This window comes from Eschscholzia californica, unplaced genomic scaffold (assembly GCF_041429995.1).
Source record: "Eschscholzia californica isolate CP2 unplaced genomic scaffold, dmEscCali1.0.p SCAF_3, whole genome shotgun sequence".
In the NCBI taxonomy this organism is placed as follows: domain Eukaryota; kingdom Viridiplantae; phylum Streptophyta; class Magnoliopsida; order Ranunculales; family Papaveraceae; genus Eschscholzia; species Eschscholzia californica.
The window spans coordinates 33,238,721-33,260,235 of NW_028238420.1; the positions used below are offsets into that span (position 1 = coordinate 33,238,721).

Here is a 21,515-nt window from a genome sequence, read left to right on the forward strand (position 1 = left end):
GTTCAACAAAAAGCTTCAACGTAGTTTTTGGACCTACGTATCCATCGAAAAAGGCATTTACACCTTCACTACGTTGAGTACTAGACATTCCCACCCAAAAAAAAAATGTTTTACATAAATTAGAACCCATCGTTTTCTCTCTTGGTACATATAGGTCAACCAACTATGTTCCTGTAAGGCATACTTCTCTATCATACGCATCCACCTATCCTCAAAATCTTCTGTGCTAAGTGTTTCGTAGACAAGTTCAGTAAGAGTATAACTTATTTCATTAATTTTTTTGTAGCTTCCGAGTTTCTGAGGTATTTTTTTCATTACATGCCACAGACACCATCGATGTCTTGTATTGAGAAATACGTCTTTAATCGCAATTTGCATAGCTGCATCTTGGTCGGTAATGATTGCATCTGGAGCCTTTCCATCCATACAAGAAAGCCATGTCCTAAACAACCAAGAAAATGATTCTGCGTCTTCATTAGATAATAACCCACAACCCAATAGAATAGACTGCCCATGATGGTTAACTCCGACAAATGGGGCAAAAGGAAGATGAAACTTGTTCATTAGGTAGGTTGTGTCAAATGTCACAACATTGTTAAATTCTTTATATGTTTCTTTACTCCTCTTGTCTGCCCAAAAGACATTACGCAAACGAGATATATCATCTAGTTCTATTGAGAAAACAAAACCATTGTTCTTACTTTGCATGGCTAAAAAGTATTGTTGAATAGCCATAGCATCTCCTTCCCCAAGACGTATCCTTCTTTTCTTTTGGACGTAATTTCTTGCATCTCTTTCAGTAAATGGAACATTTTCATGTCCACCCGCTGCCACCACTTGTTGTTTAAAACTACGACTCGTTTTGGTTCCTGCCAAATCACATATTTCCAACTGTCTAGCCACATACGGGTTAATCTTCCTATTACACCTATAGTGACGAACTTTTTCCGGACTAAGGATATGGTTATGTTCTAGCTTCACACGAGTAGTTTCCCATTTCTCATTATCTTGTAACTTAGCATTTATTTTTGCTTTGCAACCAGTTTTGCTACTAGGTTGAGGATTGCTCGATTTCGATTTAGATTTCCCCGCCTTAGCACATGTTATTGCAACGTATCTTAGAACTCCATGAACTCTTCTCTGTGATGTTTTTTCACAGGATGACCCACTTTTTTAGCATAACAGAGACAATACTGGTACAACTCCTCAACAGTATTAAACTCCATCCCAGTCCTAGGTACTTCTACTTCTACCTCCGAGTCTAAATGATGCAGGGGCACCCGGCGTGGAGGCTTTTTCCATGACTAAACCGGGCCATGGGCCATCCGGCCATGGAGAGTAGCTTTAGGAAGTCCCAATTTTAGTATGATTATTAGAGAATTTAGGTTTAGGAAATTATGTTATTTTAGTCATGGAAAAAGCCTCCACGCCGGGTGCCCCTGCATCATTTAGACTCGGAGGTAGAAGTAGAAGTACCTAGGACTGGGATGGAGTTTAATACTGTTGAGGACTTGTACCAGTATTGTCTCTGTTATGCTAAAAAAGTGGGTCATCCTGTGAAAAAACATCACAGAGAAGAGTTCATGGAGTTCTAAGATACGTTGCAATAACATGTGCTAAGGCGGGGAAATCTAAATCGAAATCGAGCAATCCTCAACCTAGTAGCAAAACTGGTTGCAAAGCAAAAATAAATGCTAAGTTACAAGATAATGAGAAATGGGAAACTACTCGTGTGAAGCTAGAACATAACCATATCCTTAGTCCGGAAAAAGTTCGTCACTATAGGTGTAATAGGAAGATTAACCCGTATGTGGCTAGACAGTTGGAAATATGTGATTTGGCAGGAACCAAAACGAGTCGTAGTTTTAAACAACAAGTGGTGGCAGCGGGTGGACATGAAAATGTTCCATTTACTGAAAGAGATGCAAGAAATTACGTCCAAAAGAAAAGAAGGATACGTCTTGGGGAAGGAGATGCTATGGCTATTCAACAATACTTTTTAGCCATGCAAAGTAAGAACAATGGTTTTGTTTTCTCAATAGAACTAGATGATATATCTCGTTTGCGTAATGTCTTTTGGGCAGACAAGAGGAGTAAAGAAACATATAAAGAATTTAACAATGTTGTGACATTTGACACAACCTACCTAATGAACAAGTTTCATCTTCCTTTTGCCCCATTTGTCGGAGTTAACCATCATGGGCAGTCTATTCTATTGGGTTGTGGGTTATTATCTAATGAAGACGCAGAATCATTTTCTTGGTTGTTTAGGACATGGCTTTCTTGTATGGATGGAAAGGCTCCAGATGCAATCATTACCGACCAAGATGCAGCTATGCAAATTGCGATTAAAGACGTATTTCTCAATACAAGACATCGATGGTGTCTGTGGCATGTAATGAAAAAAATACCTCAGAAACTCGGAAGCTACAAAAAAATTAATGAAATAAGTTATACTCTTACTGAACTTGTCTACGAAACACTTAGCACAGAAGATTTTGAGGATAGGTGGATGCGTATGATAGAGAAGTATGCCTTACAGGAACATAGTTGGTTGACCTATATGTACCAAGAGAGAAAACGATGGGTTCTAATTTATGTAAAACATTTTTTTTTTGGGTGGGAATGTCTAGTACTCAACGTAGTGAAGGTGTAAATGCCTTTTTCGATGGATACGTAGGTCCAAAAACTACGTTGAAGCTTTTTGTTGAACAATGCAATACGGCCTTAAAGGATAAAGTGGAAAACGAGGCAAAAGAAGATTTTAAGTGCTATAATTTAGAAATGCCATGTGTGAGCCCATTCCAAATAGAAAAGCAAATCAGGGAAAAGTACACACTTAAAAAATTCCAAGATTTTCAAGAAGAAATGAGAGGAAAAATGGCTTGTGAGGCCAGAGATTGTAGAGAATTTGACAATTTTTACGAATATACCATTTCAGAGGTGAAAGAGTTTGGTAGTGGCTCGAAAACTTTTACGTACAAAGTTTTATTTGATCATAATGAATGTGAAGTTCGGTGTAATTGTCTGTTGTTCGAATTTAAAGGAATTTTGTGTCGACATGCAATAACGGTATTATGCAGAAGTAACATTACTGTCATCCCAGATAAGTACATCCTTAAGAAATGGAGGAAAGATGTAACGAGATTTTACACTAAGATTAATGTGAACTATGGGCGATGGGATATTACACCAGAACAAAAAGATACGACGACTTATGTCTGTCCTTCAGCGAACTAGCTATTGTGGCTTCTGCAAATGAAAGAAGTACCGAGTACTTGAAAAGCTTATCTCGTAAAATTTAAGCCAAAGACGCAAGATAGTGTGAGCAGTGGCTCTGGTTATACCGTTGATTGTGCGGAAAATGCGCGACAGGATATTCTTGATCCAGTGTCATGTAAGGCGAAGGGACGTCCTCGAGAAAATAGATTTAAAAGGAAGAATTACAAGTCGAAGAAACGAGTAAGCAAACTTAAAATTATATATATCATACTTTCTTATTTGTTGATACGCAAACTAATTCGTAATTTTGTCATTTAGTGTACCATTGCTAAAACGCCTACATCTAAACCTGTTTGTGGATTGGTTCCTGAACCAAATTGTGATATTACAACTACGCGAGAGAGTAGACTTGGTGGTATTGTTACACAAAAGAATATGATCTTGACACCGCCTATCCATACGGTAATTTATAATCTCTTACATTTGTTTTAGTCAGTTATAATATATTGTACATTGGATTGAAATATTTTTCGTTCTTGCAGTCGCATATGGACGTTTTAATGGGTGTATGTCGTCCTCAAATGTACGACCCTCTTGGAAGCTACAATGGAGACGACGAATACTATAGTACCTAAAAGAATGAAGAGTAAATATATCCACCTTATTTGTTGTAATTTGTAATTGATTATACTTTTTTGATGTTCGTTTGGTGAATATCTATTTTGATTCTACTCTAATTAGTGCTTGTTATATGTAGATTGGGGCGAAAAGGAGAGTTGAGGTGTACAGATTTTTTTGTTAATTTGGATGGCAAAACGGATTGGTGAATTTATCTTGAAGGAAGATGAAGATGAAGATGTGCATATGTTTTTTAAATCTTGGGCGTTTATGTTTGCTGAATTTTTGTTTGCTGAATTTATTTTTGAGATGATTTAAAGGTTTGGTTGAGATTATTAGTTCATATGAAACATTAAATTGGGAAACTGATTATTATAAACATCTTTGGTGAATGAATGGATTTATGGCTCAAGTCTTGGATGTTTATGTTTTTTTTTTGTTGGGAGTCTTGGATGTTTATGTTGGTGAATTTATATTGATGTGGACAGCAGCTGTTTCTAATTAGTATTCTGAATTTATATTGATCTTTTGGAATTAGCCATGGCATCCGAAACTGCAGAAACCGTTAAGAAAGCCAGGGAGTTGATGGATTCAAGTGTTGATCCAATAGCAAGTGTTGATTCAGGTTTCAATTCCTATTTGTTTATCTATTTTATGACTTGTAACTGCAGTGACTGAAGCAGAAATAGAAAGACTGAAACAAGCTCTGAACAGTGAATCTTCTTTCAAAAGTCGAAAACAGCTTAGGGTGTCGAGCGAACACCAAACATGGTTCACAACAACCTTACTGTAACTCGGTTCAGTCACCTCTCAAGATTCTACTAATTCTAGCAGAAGTAGGAAGCAGAGCTTTAAGTCAACAGAGGAAAATGAATCAAGTACTTCAAGGGAATGTTATAGCTGAGAGTAGTGCCAAGAGAGGTTGGATAAATTATACACAACTTGCACAAACTACACCGGAAAATTGATCAATAAACAACATAATTAAGAGAGAATTCGGAAGTTAAAGAAAGAAACCGAGAATCAAAAGAATGATCTCATAAACGTAGATGAAATCGTGTTGACAAATGGAAAATACATAGATGAAGTCATATTACATGAAAGCAACAACAAACATATAACAAGGCAATAAGCGATCCAACAAAGCTTTGTTTTGCCATCTTGTGCTCATCAAGATGCTTGTATTTATGGCGCCTTTTACAGAGACAATCGTGAAGATTCGCGTAGAAATAGTATTCTTCCTTTGGCTTGTCCGTGATAACTCTTCAGCGACTTGGTTGCCCCATCCTTCTCTCATGTATTAGTCAAACATTAGCTGCAAACTTATCCCAAGCAAGTGTTCCGTTTTGGTGCAAATCCAGAGCCGCCATTTGTGAAGAGTGATTCTGGAACTGCTGAAGATCACCTGAATCTAATAACATCTCCCTTTTAACCTGCAATTAAGATAACATTAAGATCAAAGTTTAGAAAAATTTAAACTTTCCATTAATAACACAATATTCTGCATCCTTATTATTCATCTAAACTTCAAATTGAATTACAAGAACATCAAAGAAACTAGAGAAAGAAACTAAGAACATATCTCTCTATCTCCACAAGATTTCTTGACCAGAACCTTGCCAAGAAAGAACAAGACATAAAAGTACTAAAATGCCAACAAGTTATCAATAAGAACCACCAATTCTTAAAACAAAAGAAGAATCCCTTTTTACTCCACCTCCTAGTATTGATGAAGATGAAGAAGATGATGAAACTGTTTTAGTGGCAACAAATAGTCCTACTAAAACCATTGGTAAAACAACACCAGAACTCCATCTTGTTTCATAACTACGAGTCTCCGACTTTCGAGTAACCTATAATGGTGAAAGAACTAATGAAGAAACTAATGCTAAAACCATTGCTATTGATCTGTTGAAAGAATTTTCGACGAAATAAGCTTGGGTATAAACTATGAAGGTGGTTTCCTTGAAGTTATAATGAATAAGAAGTGTAGTGAAAAACAAAGACAAAGAGAAGTTAAAAGCCTTAATATTGCAACTATTCAATTGATATAATCAAAATTAAAAACAACAAGAATGAGAGGAATTAGTATAAACTATGAAGATCATGTGACAAATACATTGATAGCTTAGGCAAAGAGAAGTTAAAAGCCCTAATAGATAACATCTACTATTAATTCAAAATTAAATGAGTATTATTCTACTCCTAACAGATAAAAATCTTAATAGATAAAAACCCTAAACCCTAATATTCCATGAATCATCTTCTAGGAAAATGAAACCCTAAGTTCATACCTCAAGGTTTTGGGAGATTTTGACTCTATTGGAGCTTGAAAGTTGAGGATGCGAGCAAAGTATCTTCACCACAAACCTAGATGAGACGCCGTCTTCAATCGAACAAAAACTTTAAGTAAAATCGATTACTCGGTTCTTAGGTTTGTTTTATAGAGGGAGAGTCGGTTTTTTCCCACCATCTTGGTTTTCTTCCCATAGAAACCAATATTTGATCTAGACCGTCAATTTATTTCTATGGTCCAGATTAAATAAAAGGGAGGGTCTGAGATAGAAACTAATGCATCTCGTGGACCAAAACTTGAGTTTTCCAAAATCTCTTTGTGCGGGAAGACAACTCGGATTTCGTACGTGAGGTGGCCCCGCACGTCAGACGTAGGTCTACAGTAGGTTTTCATTTTCGCCTCTAATATCATTTCTCATCCTAATAGAGGGCATACAGAGAAATGACGATGGACCACTTATTGCCACGTGTTCGGAGGAGATGTCAATCAAAATTGCATCATTTTCTAGAATTTCATCAGTGGCTCTGTCCTCTTCGTTGGTGACATAAAACTTATGTGCCTTTATTCCATACAATAAACTTCTGATGTCATTAAAATTAGATGAAAATAATTGTTCCCATCGATTGATCTCGATTCAAACAGTGTGAAGGTGTTGGTAAAGCAGTGATTTTGGCTTGGAGTTCATTCTAATGATGACCACGAGAGGAATGAAACGGACACGGGTGACTCATCTTGCTTTTATACAATGGTGAACAGACCTCGTTTTTATACCAACTAGATGAATAATCTTGAAATTTCATATTAACCACTGTCTCGAGAAATTGTTCTATACAATGGTGGAGGTCGATAGCCACACAACATCGCTGGAGATGTCGCCATCTTTTGCTTGCAAACAAAGAATGGTTTGTTGTCTCCCTAATGACTAATCGTTCTCTTCAAGTGCTTATGATCCTTTCTGTAGAAATTTTGTTTAGTCTAGAAAGAAACCCAAAACATTATTGACATGGATTTTGAAAGTTTTGTCCGTTTCGACCCCTTGTACTCAAGTGAATACCAAAGAACAGACCTTATAAAAGTTCATAAATCACTAGATTGCAAAAACGACAATGTAGAGAAGAGGGGAATGAATGGAAGGTTGTGGTGAAAAGAGAGGTGAAAATTCCCTTCACAAACGATTGGGCAAAAGCAACCCTTCGTTTGTCGAGAAGTGAGGTACCTACGTATGCAAACATCACTGTCTCGAAGAGACATTTATTTTGTGCTTTCGTTGAGGTGTAAGGCAGGTTGGGCCAAGGTGGAGCTCGCCAAGACCAGACCCGTTGGTTGTACCAGGCCCAGGCTAGCCGCTAAGCACAGTATGGTGGCCTGGTACAGCTCGGGTAGTCTGGGCCATGTGAAGGCCCAACAGATCTGGCCCACATAAATCCCATGTAGAGCTCTACAAAATCAATTTTAGTAAACTCTGCAGTTACCCACACCATTAATTGTTAATGGTTGGTAGTCCAAGTGGTTCCAAGGTGTTGACATAAACTCTCATAAAGTCCTGGAGGTTCCAGGTTCGAATCCCAGAGAAGGTGGAATCTTTGGTTATTTGAATAACACCATTAATCTTGAATCCGCCACTATTCTCATCATAGGCAGAAGGTAATTATAATAGGATAACATAATATGATACTGATCAAAATAATCAAATAAAATGTAAACTACATAAACTGCTCTAGTAATTAACTTAATTACCTACATTAATACAGGCAGCTCTCTAGTATATATTTTTCTACCTAATATCCCAATTAATAACAAAATGGGTGTAACAAGCAAATGAAAGAGTAAAGAACTAATCTCTGTACAAAATTTGTTGCCCTTTCCAAGAAGTTGTTGTTTATTTCTGTGATTGAGAATTTGGAGGAGTCCCTGGAGCTGCGTTAACACCGTCGTTTTAAACTCAAAACCTTTTTTTTTTAAATAAAAAAAATTAAGAAGGAATTTTTTTTTCTTACCTAATCCAATCGCATTTGTACTTATCATCAAACGAACACGCTTGCACGTTTCCAAAAACATTCTGTAACAAACAAAGGAATGTGGTTTTTAGCCGACGAAAATTTAACTCATAAGTACATATGAAAATAATGAAGTATGTATTCAACTTACTTCCATGGAACATCTCCCACTAACATCCAATCCCCATCTTTATCTTCATAAGTAGGTACATATTCAATTCCCTTAACCCTATCTATCAGCTTATTTTCTCCCAACTGATTCCCTGTATATACCCAAAGAAAATTTAGGTTTACAATTGAAGACAATTTTTAAGACTACTCAGCTTGTGCTTGTTTTTCTAAATAATCAGAAATGAAATTCAATTATTTATAATTTTAATTATTTTACATGTTTTCGTCTTTCTAATAGAACTAGACTTTAAAGCAAATTCTCCTTGTTAGTAAATTACACATTATTGAATTCGGATTTTAGACTTGGATTCATTGTGTAAAAAAAATTAGTATAAACTACACATTATTATATAATATATTAGAATTTAATAAAAGAAATTATAAATTGATTAAGGAATAAGTTCTTAGTTAGTACTTACCAAGGGAAAGGAAGGTAAACAATTTTTGAAGACCAAGAAGAAGCTCTTGGTAACTACTATAGGTATTCAAATCTACTTTCCTTAGATAGGGTGCTCCATCAACGGCTACTTTTACATATATGCTCTTTGAAGGAATACTACTATTTGTATTCAATACGTTCTTCCTGAATGATCTCACTGGCGGCCATCCAACTATTTGTGCCCTAAAATACAAATTATACGACAAAGATTAGGAAAAATACGTATACGAACCGTATCAAAATTCATATCCTTGACAAATGAAGGAGTGCCTCTAGAGACGTCTCGTCTTTTTTACTCTTGACCCATCCCTCTCTTAGCACTGTTGTTGGCCTTGGACTGAGCAGTCTGACGCCTACGAATTGGAATAGTGTGAGAGCTCTCAGACTTGGCCTAACCCATATTGTTCACACGGAACGCAGATTAGGCCTAGTCTGAGTGTCCACTGACTACTCCAATCCGTGGGTCACGAAGAGAGAAGGAGGCCTAACAGTACATATATAAAAACGCAAAATGACATTCTTACTTACTTTGGAGCAGGCGGTTTAACTGAAATTGATGATGGTATTTGATCCTCGCCGTTAAATCCGCTACCGATTTGAAAATCAACTGTTTCTGAGAATCCACGTTTGAAGTTGATTTTACCTCCGGGACTGGGTTGATAATGAGTTGGTGTTCTTGATTCGCCTGGTAAACCTAAAGTAAGTTCAGTTTCTTTGAGATTTAGGGAAACTGTGTCAGGTTCAGGAGACATTTTTGTTGTAATAAGAGTTGGTTTCTTACTAATTTCTCTCTTCTCTGTTGGGAGTTGGAATGTGAAAATTGGGGAGGAGAGGTAACTTGAATTTAGAAGCCGTGGGGATTAAATGGGGTAGAAGAGAGAGAAAGTATGAGGATTGGTACGAGAATCAACCATTTAGTTATTGACGCGTATGTGAAAAATGTAGGGGTGGAGATTTGTCCAAGTAATTGTGATTCACTTAATAACCACCTCCACATTCTTTTTTTTTTATAAGAACCACCTCCATATTCCATGATTTTCATAAAATAGAATGTTTAATTCCCAAATTTATTTGATGAATGATGTACTATGGTCTATGTCCATTGTAGACTTGTAGTAGTACTATTTAGAGTTATTTTATTTTTAGCTCCATATTTTGTGATCAGCTTCTTTTATGGCTCCTTGTTTTTTGTAAATTCAAATATTGTCCTCTTTTGTTAACACCGTCAACTAACTTTTATGGTTCACTTTTTTGTTTCCGTAATTGCATTTGTTATAAAATTGATTTTGTAAATTCAAAATTGGTCCCTTATTAAATATGAGTTGGTTCCCAAAAAAAAAATCAATTAATTTAGCACAAATTAGGGGGTCAAAATGGAATTTATTTTTAAAAAGATAAAAGACACCTCATCACTCCTCTATTTCATCACCTCTCTCCTCCACGTCATGTAACTCGCCACCTCATCTTCTTCTCCGGTCATGGTCGCCTGCCGGCAAAAATTTCCAGCGACCTTCAAATTTTTTTTATTTTTAATCTTTCTCTCTAATCTCCCTTTCTTTCTCTCTGTAACCTCCCTCTCTCTAATCTCTCTCTAATCTCCCTTTCTCTGTCTACACACACGCACACTCTCTCTCTCTTTAATCTCCCACGTCATGTATACGGGGGCTGGAACAGATGCAGCGTCATGCCCAAACCAACAAAGAGTCTCCCAAGCATAAGAACGTAAGTGCAACAGCCATAATCACATATCCAATTGCAAAAATTACATCGGCGATAAGAGTAGATTTCTTACGCCCATAAGCATCATTCATTCAACCCCTTACTGCAGTACTAATAATAGCTCATTCGATTGCCATATTAACCATTGTTTCGTGGCAATTTGAAAACTCAATAATAGCCCCAATATGCTTTTGATTGATGTGTAGTTGAAGAATAATCCCTTCATTCTTTTCACTTACTACAATCTCAGTGACAAAAGTAAAGGACGCTTCAGAGAGATAACCCAAAACTTGCCAGATCGGGATTTGGCAAGTTCAAGCCAGACCCGATCTAGTTTCAAACTAGACTGAATCTGGTTGTTGAAACTAGATCTCGGTCCGGTTTCACTTTGAAATTAGGCCTTTCAGGTCTGGTTTCTCCGGGGAAGGGCCCCCCCTTCGCCGGAGCTATAGAGAGAGAGAGTGTCTAGACAGAGAGAAGGATATTGGAGAGGAAAAGAGGGAGATTAGAGAGAGAGAAAGAGAGATTAAAGAGAGGGAGATTAGAGAGAAAGATTAATATATATATATATATATAATTGAAGGTCGCTGGAAATTTTGGCCGGTCGACGACCTTGATTGGAAAAGATGATGAAGTGGCAACTTACATGACGTGGAGGAGAGAGGTAATGAAATGGAGGAGTGATGAGGTGTCTTTTATCTTTTTAAAAATATATTCCATTTTGACCCCTTAGTTTGTTCTAAATAAATTGATTCTTTTTTAATCAACCCATATTTAATAGGGTGTCAATTTTGAATTTACAAAATCAATTTTAGAACAAGGACAATTATGGGAACAAAAAAGTTAAAGTTAATTCCTATATAGCCCCCTACTTTGTGACCAGCTTCCTTTATGGCCCCCAAATTTCTGTAAATTCAAATATGGCCCCCTATTTTCATGGAAATGCCATAACTACCCCTCCCATTAATATATTTTCAAAATAAAATTGAAAACAAAAACCTAAATTCCACCTCACTTCCCTCTCCACCACTCATCTCTCTCCAACTCATTACTCTCTCTCCAACTCATTACTCTCTCTCTCCAACTCATCACTCACTCTCTCTCCAACTCACCACTCTCTTCTCCGATGAAGGTTTGTTCTTCAACAGACCAGAATTCTGGCGAAGGAAAACCCCCTTCGCCGGAGTTTTTTGAGAGGGGAGGTGAGAGAATTTTTTATTTTTTTTAAGTTTGAAGGTCGTCGGCCGGAAAATTTTCTGGCCGGCGACCTTCATCGGAGAAGAGAGTGGTGAGTTGGAGAGAGAGAGTGTGATGAGTTGGAGAGAGAGGTAACGTGGAGAGAGATGAGTGGTGGAGAGGGAAGTGAGGTGGAATTTAGGTTTTTGTTTTTAATTTTATTTTGAAAATATATTAATGGGAGGGGTAGTTATGGCATTTCCATAAAAATAGGGGGTCATATTTGAATTTACGGAAATTTGGTGGCCATGAAGGAAGCTGGTCACAAAGTAGGGGGCCATATAGGAATTAACTCAAAAAGTTAACCCTAAAAGTTAACTGACGGTGTTAACAAAAGGAAACCATATTGAAATTTACGAAAAATAGTGTGTCATAAAGGAAGTTGGTCACAAAGTAGGGGGCCGAAAAGGAATTAATTCAACTATTTATATGGTGGTTTTGGAGAAATAAAAAAGTTTTTGGATACAACTGTTAAGGTAGGAAATTTAGTTGTTTTATTTATTTTTCCCACGTTTCACCAACTCTCTTCTTTTAACTTTGACAAAATCGCCCCCAAATTTCTATTTTTGGACAATCTTAATTTTTTTTTGTCGTCTCCTCACACCACCACCTCTTCCTGCTCCTCAGATTCTCTCTCTTTCCCCCCTTCATTAGGGTTCCTGCGGCGAAAGAGAACCTTCGTCTTCACTAATGAGACTGACAGATTATGATTTTCAGAAATCTACACAAAATGAGAACTGATGGAGTAGTATTTTACCCTTAATAACATAAGACCAATAAATTATGATTTCCACTTCCACCAAAATTCGATCATATGACCTCCAGATTTTCGGAATAGATGAATGCCCTTGAACAAGACTACACGTGCTAAAGAGGTAAAAGGTGAAGCACAGTTACTAAGAACCAGTGTTAAATATTAAAGGTCTCCCGTTCTTTTCGTTGAAATCGATCATCGGTAAAGGACAACCGACCTGTTATTGACGACCTTCAGCGGAAGAAAAAAAATTATCATCTCTTTTCTTCTTTTCTCCTTCTACCCACACCACCGCCCCCACTAACATCATCTCTATCACAAACACTACCCAGGGAAGGACTGACGAAAATAAGTATTTTTTAGCTTTCAGTGTATCTTTTTTCACGTATTAACTATGTCCCGTTTTGTTTGATTTAATTGAGAAACTCAACTAATTTATTTTGAAACTAAAAGTATTTTCCTGAAATGTCTATATTTAATTCAATGTATTTCATTAAATACAACATTATTAGAAGTGTACAATCAATCGTAGTCTTTTATTAGCATTAAAATTAGAAGATAGTTTTGAAAATATCCTCTTCATAGTAACTAAATGAGTACTATTCTTGTCCAAAACACGAAGGTCACCTTCGGCCAATGGAGGTAGAATGAGATAATTAGTAGGTAGGAATTAACCTTAAATTCATAAGTGAGTGTTTTTGCTGCTACTTTAGATAATCTGTGAACAAAATTACTCTATCAGTCTTATTTATGGCTAAACTAATAAATAAACAAAAGTACTAAGAATCACATTACGAAATATACGATAATGGCGCTATATTTTCTCATGTGTAAAACAAAAGTAATGTTTATGACATAAATAACAAACCCAAAAGAGGGATTTGCGGCATAAAGAAAAATCTTCGAGACATAAAGACTTAGTCAAACAAATATTAACTTAGGGACAATATTTATATTCGAGTCTAAAAATTTATTTGATTACACTTTGCCTCCTCATTTCCATCTTCTTATCCACCGCCATATTTTTCCACCACCGCCACCATCATCTCTCCTTCTCACTGTTATCTCTCTAAAGATCTCCCGCACTCACTGTTACTTTCTCTATCTCATTGTTAACCTGTCTCTTTCACTCTCACTGTTAATCTCTCTATTTCGCACTCTCTCATAGCTTCTGCAAAAAAAAAACTTTTCTTCGATGAAATCCGTTTTGTCTGACCGTCTTAGGCGAATGGGGGCTCGAGGGTTTCGTGGCTTGTTGGTCACGAAACTTCTCGTGGCCGACCAGTCGCGAAACTATTTCATTGTTAGTCGACCATGACAAAATTTTTTGCCCGGCTAACCGCGCAACTCTTTTGGAGATTTTGTTTAGGCGAAGGAAATACTGCCTTTCGTTAGAGAGTAAGAAAGAGGAAGACTGTATTTTTTTAAACCAAAATATAAATATCTCCCAAGTGAATTGTAATTGACTAAGTATATATACTCAGCAATTTTTCGTTCATTCACCCATTGGTAAAAAAAAAACTATGAGGAAACTTGGCCAAGGGCAGTGGAGCCAAGTGTAGAGGAACTAATCGTAGTCGGGTACGGAGTGGAACGGTGGGCCTCACATGTGTTGGAGCGTCGCACGGGGTTAATGAATTAAGTGCATGTGTAGACAAAGTGTATATTTGGTTGGGTCCCATTTTTTGCAACCACGTGATAATTTTAATTGTGTCGGTAACATGTCTCCATACCTTCCCAAAGCGAGTTTTACTGACAATTGCCAGTCACGTACGTATCTAGAACGCGGTTTTCATGATGCTTACGGGATCCGTCTCACCTTCTTTCTTTTTTCTTTTCATTAAACATAGAATTCCAAGTATAAAAGTTAAAACATGGATGTTTATTTTCTAGATTTCGATTGACTCCTTAGAGTACGACCAGTTTTCTGTGTGATCTCTTAAGTTATTAAAAATACCGAGGTATCTTGCTTCTGTATTTTTCTGTACATCGATTAAAAGATCAAATTTTAACTATTTAATATTGTTTTTTTATCAATTTCTTCTACTATTTTCGTTTTAGTCCCCATTGTTTTGTCTTCACTATCCCTTCGTCTCATTAATATTTCGTTTTAAAGAGGACCTCCATTAATGGAAGTACTTCATTCTTTTAGAATAAATAATTTGGTTTCAGTAAAATCTCCACTAGGATGTATTCCACTTCGAATTTCAGTTTTAGAAAATGATAATCAGAGTCAAAATCATGAAAAAAGTACAAAATCAAGAAATCAAACAACCAGATCATCAATTCCAAGAAGAAAACCATCTTCATCTTCATCAACTTCAAACCTTCACCACAATAGAGAAACAAAAAATTGACGAATCACCTTTTGACATCCAGATTAGGTCCATTTCTTCTGAAATGAGCTTGTGATACAATTGCATCAGGTGATAGTACGACTAAAGTTTCGGATTACGCGACTCAAGGTTCAAAATCATTTAAAATTTGTGCAGTTCAAGGTCACCCAAGTTTGGAATTAGCTTTGAGTTCACACGTTGTTGCAACAATGTTTTGCAGTTTATGAAGATTTGAAGAAGCAATTCATGTTTTAAAACAAACAATCAGGTTCCTGATGTTTGAAAAGGACCAGATCGTGCACTTGCTGCGTTTGCAGGGTATACGCAAATAGGTGATACACATTCAATGTTAGGTCAGTAAAATCGGTCTATTGCTAATTATGATTTTTGAAGATCGAAATCGAAACTTTAGGCTAATAATAACAATCATTTTTTTTATTTAATGAAGCTTTATGTTCTTGGCATAAGTTAGTAATGTCGAGATGAAGATGAAAAGTTAGCTTTATTTTCTTGGCATAAGTTAGCTTCTAGCGCATAATAACACTCATCTTCGCTGGAAAAAAATTAGTCTTCTTATAGAGAGAGAAAGAGAATAAATTGAAGACGAAAAGTTAGAAACGGAGAAAGATAAAGTACTAAAGGAAAAATAAAGAAGCAAAAAAAAGAAAGAGCAGAATCAAAAAGTTTAAATTTGACTTTTTAGTCAATGCAACCACCAAGACTTATCTCTCTTCTTTTTCTTATTTTATTCTTCTTCCTCTTCTTCTTCTCCTTCACTCTCTTTCCTCTCTCCCCTCACTCTTTTTCTCTTCCTTTTCACTGTTCATTCTCCACCAACAAATCTTAGTTTAAACAAAATAAACATAAACTACATTCAATAAAAATCAAAGTTCTATCAATTGAAAAATAAAATCAAAATATATTGAAGTTTAGAAGTATTTACTATTGAGGAGAAGTTGGGTTGGAAGAATTTCATTCATGATACTATTTTTAGGTTTACAAATTTTTTTGACCAAATTTATTGCGGAATGATGTAACAAATTCTCTTTGAAAATTTGACCTAGTGTGAAACATTATTTTTAATGGTCCTGAATCTTTTGACCGAATCAGGAGCAGTAGGGTGCGGCTAAAAGCACCCTCCCAAACTGCTGTTGGCACCCGCCCAAAACACAAATTGAGAGATGCCCCATGTTCAAACCAGATGCTAACGGCACATTGGGCGGGTGCTTTTAGCCCCTCCCATAGAAGTATTGGCAGGTGAGGAGTTTTTTTTTAAGAGAGCAGGTGAGGAGTTCAATCCCATTTCTTCTAAGTATGTTGACCTAGTGTCAACAGTTGGTAGCCCAAGTGGTTCCAAGGTGTTGACATAAACTCCAGAAAGCCCTGGAGGTCCCAGGTTCGAATCCCAGAGAAGGTGGAATCTTTGGTTATTTGAATTGGGATTATTAGGGTGTAAATAATGTTGTTGGCCTTTAGGGCATGTTCTAGTTGGGCTATAGGCCCGGTCCTGTTAGTGTTTGAGTGGGCGGTTATCGAGCTTATCACATCTATGATGTATCAAGTGCCAAATGTAACGACATACGTAGATCGTAGTCGACTTCCAAAAAAAAAAAAAAAAAAAAAAAAAAAAAACAAAAAAAAAAAAAAGTATGTTTTCTGAGTTTAGCATATGTGTTTGGTTATTTTGAAAGTATGCCTCACTACCAAGTACTAACTAGTGTTGTAACAAAATTTTTTTACCAATTAGTATACTTGTAAATCCTCAAATAGAGAAGGGATTTGAATATACATTCAGATTTTGGATAAAAACAAATCACATGTCACATTCAACTAATTGTAGCTCTCTTAGCTAATAAGAAATTTAAATATTCTAAAGTATTGTTGTCCCAATTCAAGACATTGATGTAAATCTTCTACTTAGTAATAATATTCTTTTCAACAAAAAAAAAATAGTAATAATATTATTCTTTTGTTTCTTTCTTAAAGTTGGTATAAAGATTGTAGTACAAACTCACAATCTTCATAATCTGTTTCAACATAAAGAAACTAAAGTTGTAATATTAATACAATTTTCAATTTATTATGTTTCGACTTAGTTTGGCAACAAATGGAAATGATAAATTTTTTTCTTTCCTTCTTTCTCTTAAATTCACCATCCATATTTTCCAAGGTAATATATATTTATATATGACTGACTCATATGATCTAGCGTGCTTTTCTTTTCTTTTTCTTTTTTCTTGTGAAAAAGGCTCATGCCTTAATTTATTTATATAAGTTTGAGCTTACAATATGGTTCTGCTCCCAAAGTAACATACCAACAATGTTGGGTGGGGTTTCATGACAACCCCATTACAAATGTTGAGCTCTAATGCAAGGAAACTAGAGTATGAGCATCTTTGTTTGTTGTGCGCGGCGTGTATCGAAATTCAACCATCTCTAAGCACTTTTCCTTTTTATTCATGTTGTCTGATATTATATTCTTGATTCAGTTGAAATTGATCAAAGAAATTATTTAATTCCTTGATAGATTTCAAAAGAAATACATGACTCTATTTATAGAGTTGGAATGCTACTAGTATAATATTTGATAGCTTCATATCTAATAGCTTCTAATATCTTTACTAGTTTCTAATATTTACTATTTTTAATATCTCAATATAGGAAACAATCTCAACACTCCCCCTCAAGTTGGTGCATAGGTGTCACACATGCTCAACATGTCCACCAATTTAAAAAATATTCGATTTGAAATTGTTTGGGTAAGAACATCAACCGCCATTTGCAAAACCTTCGTACTTGCAGCAGAATAATCACCATGGCCCAACTCAAACTCTAAAACATTAATTTCTTCTTTGAGTTGGTCACTCTCCTGCTATAATGATTTTAGCCTATCTGCTTCGTTGTTTAGCTTCTCGTTGCGCTCATTGAGCAAGTTTATCTCGTTATATTGGTGAGCTATGACCTCCTTTTGTTCTGATAGTTTACCTTCTAGTTCTTTGATGGAGGATTCATTTTAGCAAGTGATGTCTCCCATTCATGAATAAGAGCTCCTTGCTCTGTTTCACTCTTTATTTCCACATTCCTGTGCATCTTCAATTCAATAGCCTCCTTTTTTTAATCTTTCCCTTTCTTCAATAAAACAATTGATCATCAATTCACGTCGTTTAACTTCTAATATTAACTCTTCTGCCTTCTGGTTGGCCAATGAGGCCACAAATTTTACATGTTGTTTACCAAGTTCAGTTGCTTCTAGAGTTACCTCCATTTTCTTTAAATGTGCGCTTACTTTACCAACTACCGTCATATTTTCAGTCACCTCTTTCTGCAAGCCTGCGAACTTAATACTTATGTCACTTGGACATGAAACACCAGGAATATCATTGGTTTATGACTTCCATGCAATTAGTTCATCCTCCAACTTTCTCAAATCAAATTAAGTCTCTTGTTGTTTAAGTAACTCGAATTCTACACGCTCTCTTCGATCCTTTTCTTTTAATAATTTTTCGTTTAATAACTCACTGTTTTGATGCGATGATTTCAATACTTCCTTGCTTCTTGGACTTTAGACTCATAGTTCCTTAGTTGTTCTAGCAACTGCTTCACCAAAATACTTGTATCTGCAGAAATATCTTTTTGAGATAAAGAGCTAAGACTAGATAGTTTCTTCTCCACTTCGCACTTTTGGTGCAGACACTCGTTTAGTTGATTTCTGAGATTCTCTAACTGCTCCACATAGTAGAGTTTATCTCTAAAGTTTTTCCTCTCTGTTTCTACGTTACCTGTAGTGACTATCATTGTTGAAGCTTGCTCAACAGTTGGGTTTTCTCCCTCTATCTCAACAAGTGCAGCTACAAGGGTTTTCTTAGAGTTTTTATTTCGATTATGATCCCACCATTCTCGATAACCTACTAGTTCATAACAATGACTTTTGGTATGACCAGTTTTGTTGCAGTGGGTACACTTATAAGAAGATTTGTCGATCGGATTGAAAAATAGCTTTAACAAGTTTATTTTTTGTCTTATTTCGAGTCATCATTGCGGAAACATCAGTTGTTTCAGATTCACCGTTCATCGTTGTGTGTCGAACAAGCTCATGACGAACCAAAGCATAACACTCTTCCAAATCAGGAATGGGATCCTTCCTCAAAATTTCACCGCGAATTTGTTCAAATTCAATATCTAACCCATCAAGAAAAATATGCACATGTTGTCGTTGAACTGGTTTACGATAAGTTACAACATCGTTTTCATTTTCCATGATCACTTTATCACGGTGATCTAATTCACTAAAGATCTCAACTAGTTCACCCTAATAAACAGAAAGTATCCTCCCATTCTATTTGGCGGAAAACACCCTCTAATTCAAAGAGAAGACTTGCAACTCATTAGATCCATCATAAAAAGCTTTAGATAAAGCTTTCCAAATATCACACGTTGTAGGTAAGCGAATGTATCTCCTCATAATCTCTGGAATCATAGACATTAACAACCATCTCTTGACTTATTCATTTTCTGCGTACCACTTCTCATATTTAAAGTCATCTTCAGCAGGTAGTAATGAATTACCTCGAATAAACGAAAGTTTTTTTCAACAATATGCAGCTCCATGATTTGAGACCACATATCATAATTTTTTTATTCAATATAATCACTGAATTAAAGGATCCTCCTGACTGAAAAAGTGTACTAATTACCGGATCCATATTTTCTACTATATCAATTATAAGGAAAAATTTATATCAGAAAATTTAAGAAACTGAATCTGTAAGAAGATGTGTTGCACCAACTCAAAGTCTTGTAAATTGTGAGACAATATAGATAGCTTCCAATATCTAATAGTTTCTAATATTTGATAGCTTCCAATATCTAATAGCTTCTAATATCTTTACTAGTTTCTAATATTTACTATTTTTTAATATCTCAATATAGCAAACAATCTCAACTGATTCTCCATGGGATGTGGGCATCATATGATCTATCTTCGGTCATCATTGAGTATAGTCGGACCTAAATCGGATTATGGAACATCATATTGTGAGCTGGAACATATAATCTAGTCTCAACTTTGGTCAATCAGTTTGTTTGCCGGATATATTATGATATTGGCTAGTATCTGTGAAACTTTATAGCAAGGCAGTAGTAGTTCGAATTCATATATACTATGATGTTCCAATAATGGATCAGATATATTTGGTTAAAACCACAATAATTTCAGATTATTTTAGACAATAGTCTTTTAATTCAAATTTAATTTATATTGGGTATAAATAGATTTATATAAACCTAAATCATCTTTGTGCATTACCATAGTCACAACCCCAACAGAGATGGTTGACAATTAGTATCAAGGGTTATTTTAGCAGCCAATGTACTTAAACCCTAAGCAAGATGCCCAGATGAATGTACTAAATGTGTGCATGCACTAGGATCTTAATTAAGTGATTGAATTAGGAATTTGGATCACAATATTATAATAATAGGATTATGATATTGAATTTTAAATTCCCGAATTGATGTAGTCAATATTAGAATCGAATTAGGTTCGTAATGTATTGAGTTTATTCTTCCACAAAATAAGTAAGTTGGGGCGTCAACTCATATATAGTTACATCCGACAGTTGGTACCGTTGGTATAGTAGTTACCAATATTTTAATACCGTAATTAATGTGTTAATATTTTTTAAATATTTTCAATTAGATGATTGCGAAATGGATTGTGTATCTTAATGCGTGGATTGGTGAAATCTTGGATATTAAAGTCTATGTTTATTTTGGGTTTTTTGAGCTTACCCTTCAAAATTAATTGGTAACTGAGTTTACCTCTTTCAGTAATTGGTAATTGAGCTTACCCCCTTGAATTTAGATTTTTGTCAAAACTACAAAAGCTATGTTTGGTATGTGGTAATAAAATCAGAAAGTAAATAATATATAAACAAAATCAATCTTTACTAATCAAATTCCTGACCAAATCAAACAATAAAATGAGGTAGAATCCCTAATATGAATCATATTGAAGAATAATTGTTCTTGGTACTGGCAATTATATCACGTACGCCAAACATAGCCTTTGTGTTTTTGTTATTAATAGTAAGTCCAATGGGGTAAGCTCAATTACCCATTATTGAGGGGGCTAAATTCAATTACCAATTAGTGACGAGGGGGTAAGCCCAAAAAACCCGTTTATTTATCTATTTGTTTATTTATTTTATAGAACATAACCGGCACACTTCTATAGGCCCCCAACCATTTTGTAAGAAATGGAAAGCCGGCACCAAATTATTCTTTGATGCAAAGATAAAACTTGAAGTTACATTGAGTTTCTTTTCCGATAGTAGTTTAATTTCTTACAATTTGACATTTCAATGATTACAAGCGTATACCTTAAAAAGCCGATTATTTTCCTACAAAAAGAATGAATTATCAACAATATAATTAACATTCCTTCCACTAAAGTTCGTTCTTGCTAAAACTAAGTAGAAAATAGGTATGGTCATTGGGTGCCCTGTTTTCCGGTTCTCTCCAGGGATGATATATAATGTGGATGTCAATATGTCATAATTAATACCGAAAACGTTCATCCTTATATCTAAGACTTTATTTTAAACGACGACATGGAGAAAAGCAGACCGAACCTAAAAGGCAAAATGGAAATTGCAAAATTTGTTACAACAAGACATTCGATTATCAACTAATGGAAGAGAAACATATCTAATGTTATGTTGAAGTA

The 21,515-nt window shown here is 35.5% G+C and overlaps 1 protein-coding gene and 1 long non-coding RNA gene across 2 annotated transcripts; both read right to left on the bottom strand.

The window, feature by feature from the left end:
- Positions 1-4,872: 4,872 nt before the first annotated feature.
- Positions 4,873-6,227, bottom strand: LOC147549677 (uncharacterized). The gene is made up of 2 exons (XR_015238858.1): positions 6,135-6,227; positions 4,873-5,273 (listed from the first exon to the last, which is right to left on the bottom strand). It is a non-coding gene; the product is annotated as an uncharacterized LOC147549677 (long non-coding RNA).
- Positions 6,228-7,770: 1,543 nt separating this feature from the next.
- Positions 7,771-9,589, bottom strand: LOC147549678 (auxin-responsive protein IAA15-like). The gene is made up of 5 exons (XM_086671261.1): positions 9,272-9,589; positions 8,724-8,926; positions 8,285-8,396; positions 8,134-8,195; positions 7,771-8,053 (listed from the first exon to the last, which is right to left on the bottom strand). The coding sequence occupies exons 1-5, from the start codon at positions 9,493-9,495 to the stop codon at positions 8,016-8,018; spliced, it is 639 nt and encodes a 212-aa protein (XP_086527387.1). The 5' UTR covers positions 9,496-9,589; the 3' UTR covers positions 7,771-8,015.
- Positions 9,590-21,515: the final 11,926 nt, after the last annotated feature.

Bases quoted from the DNA above. Each gene is read 5' to 3' on its own strand.
- LOC147549678 (XM_086671261.1), bottom strand. From the start codon at position 9,495: ATGTCTCCTGAACCTGACACAGTTTCCCTAAATCTCAAAGAAACTGAA. The intron at 8,397-8,723 runs GTAAGTACTAAC...GGGTATATACAG, and splicing joins GTTTACCTTCCTTTCCCTTG to GGAATCAGTTGGGAGAAAAT. The intron at 8,054-8,133 runs GTAAGAAAAAAA...GTGTTAACGCAG, and splicing joins TACAAATGCGATTGGATTAG to CTCCAGGGACTCCTCCAAAT.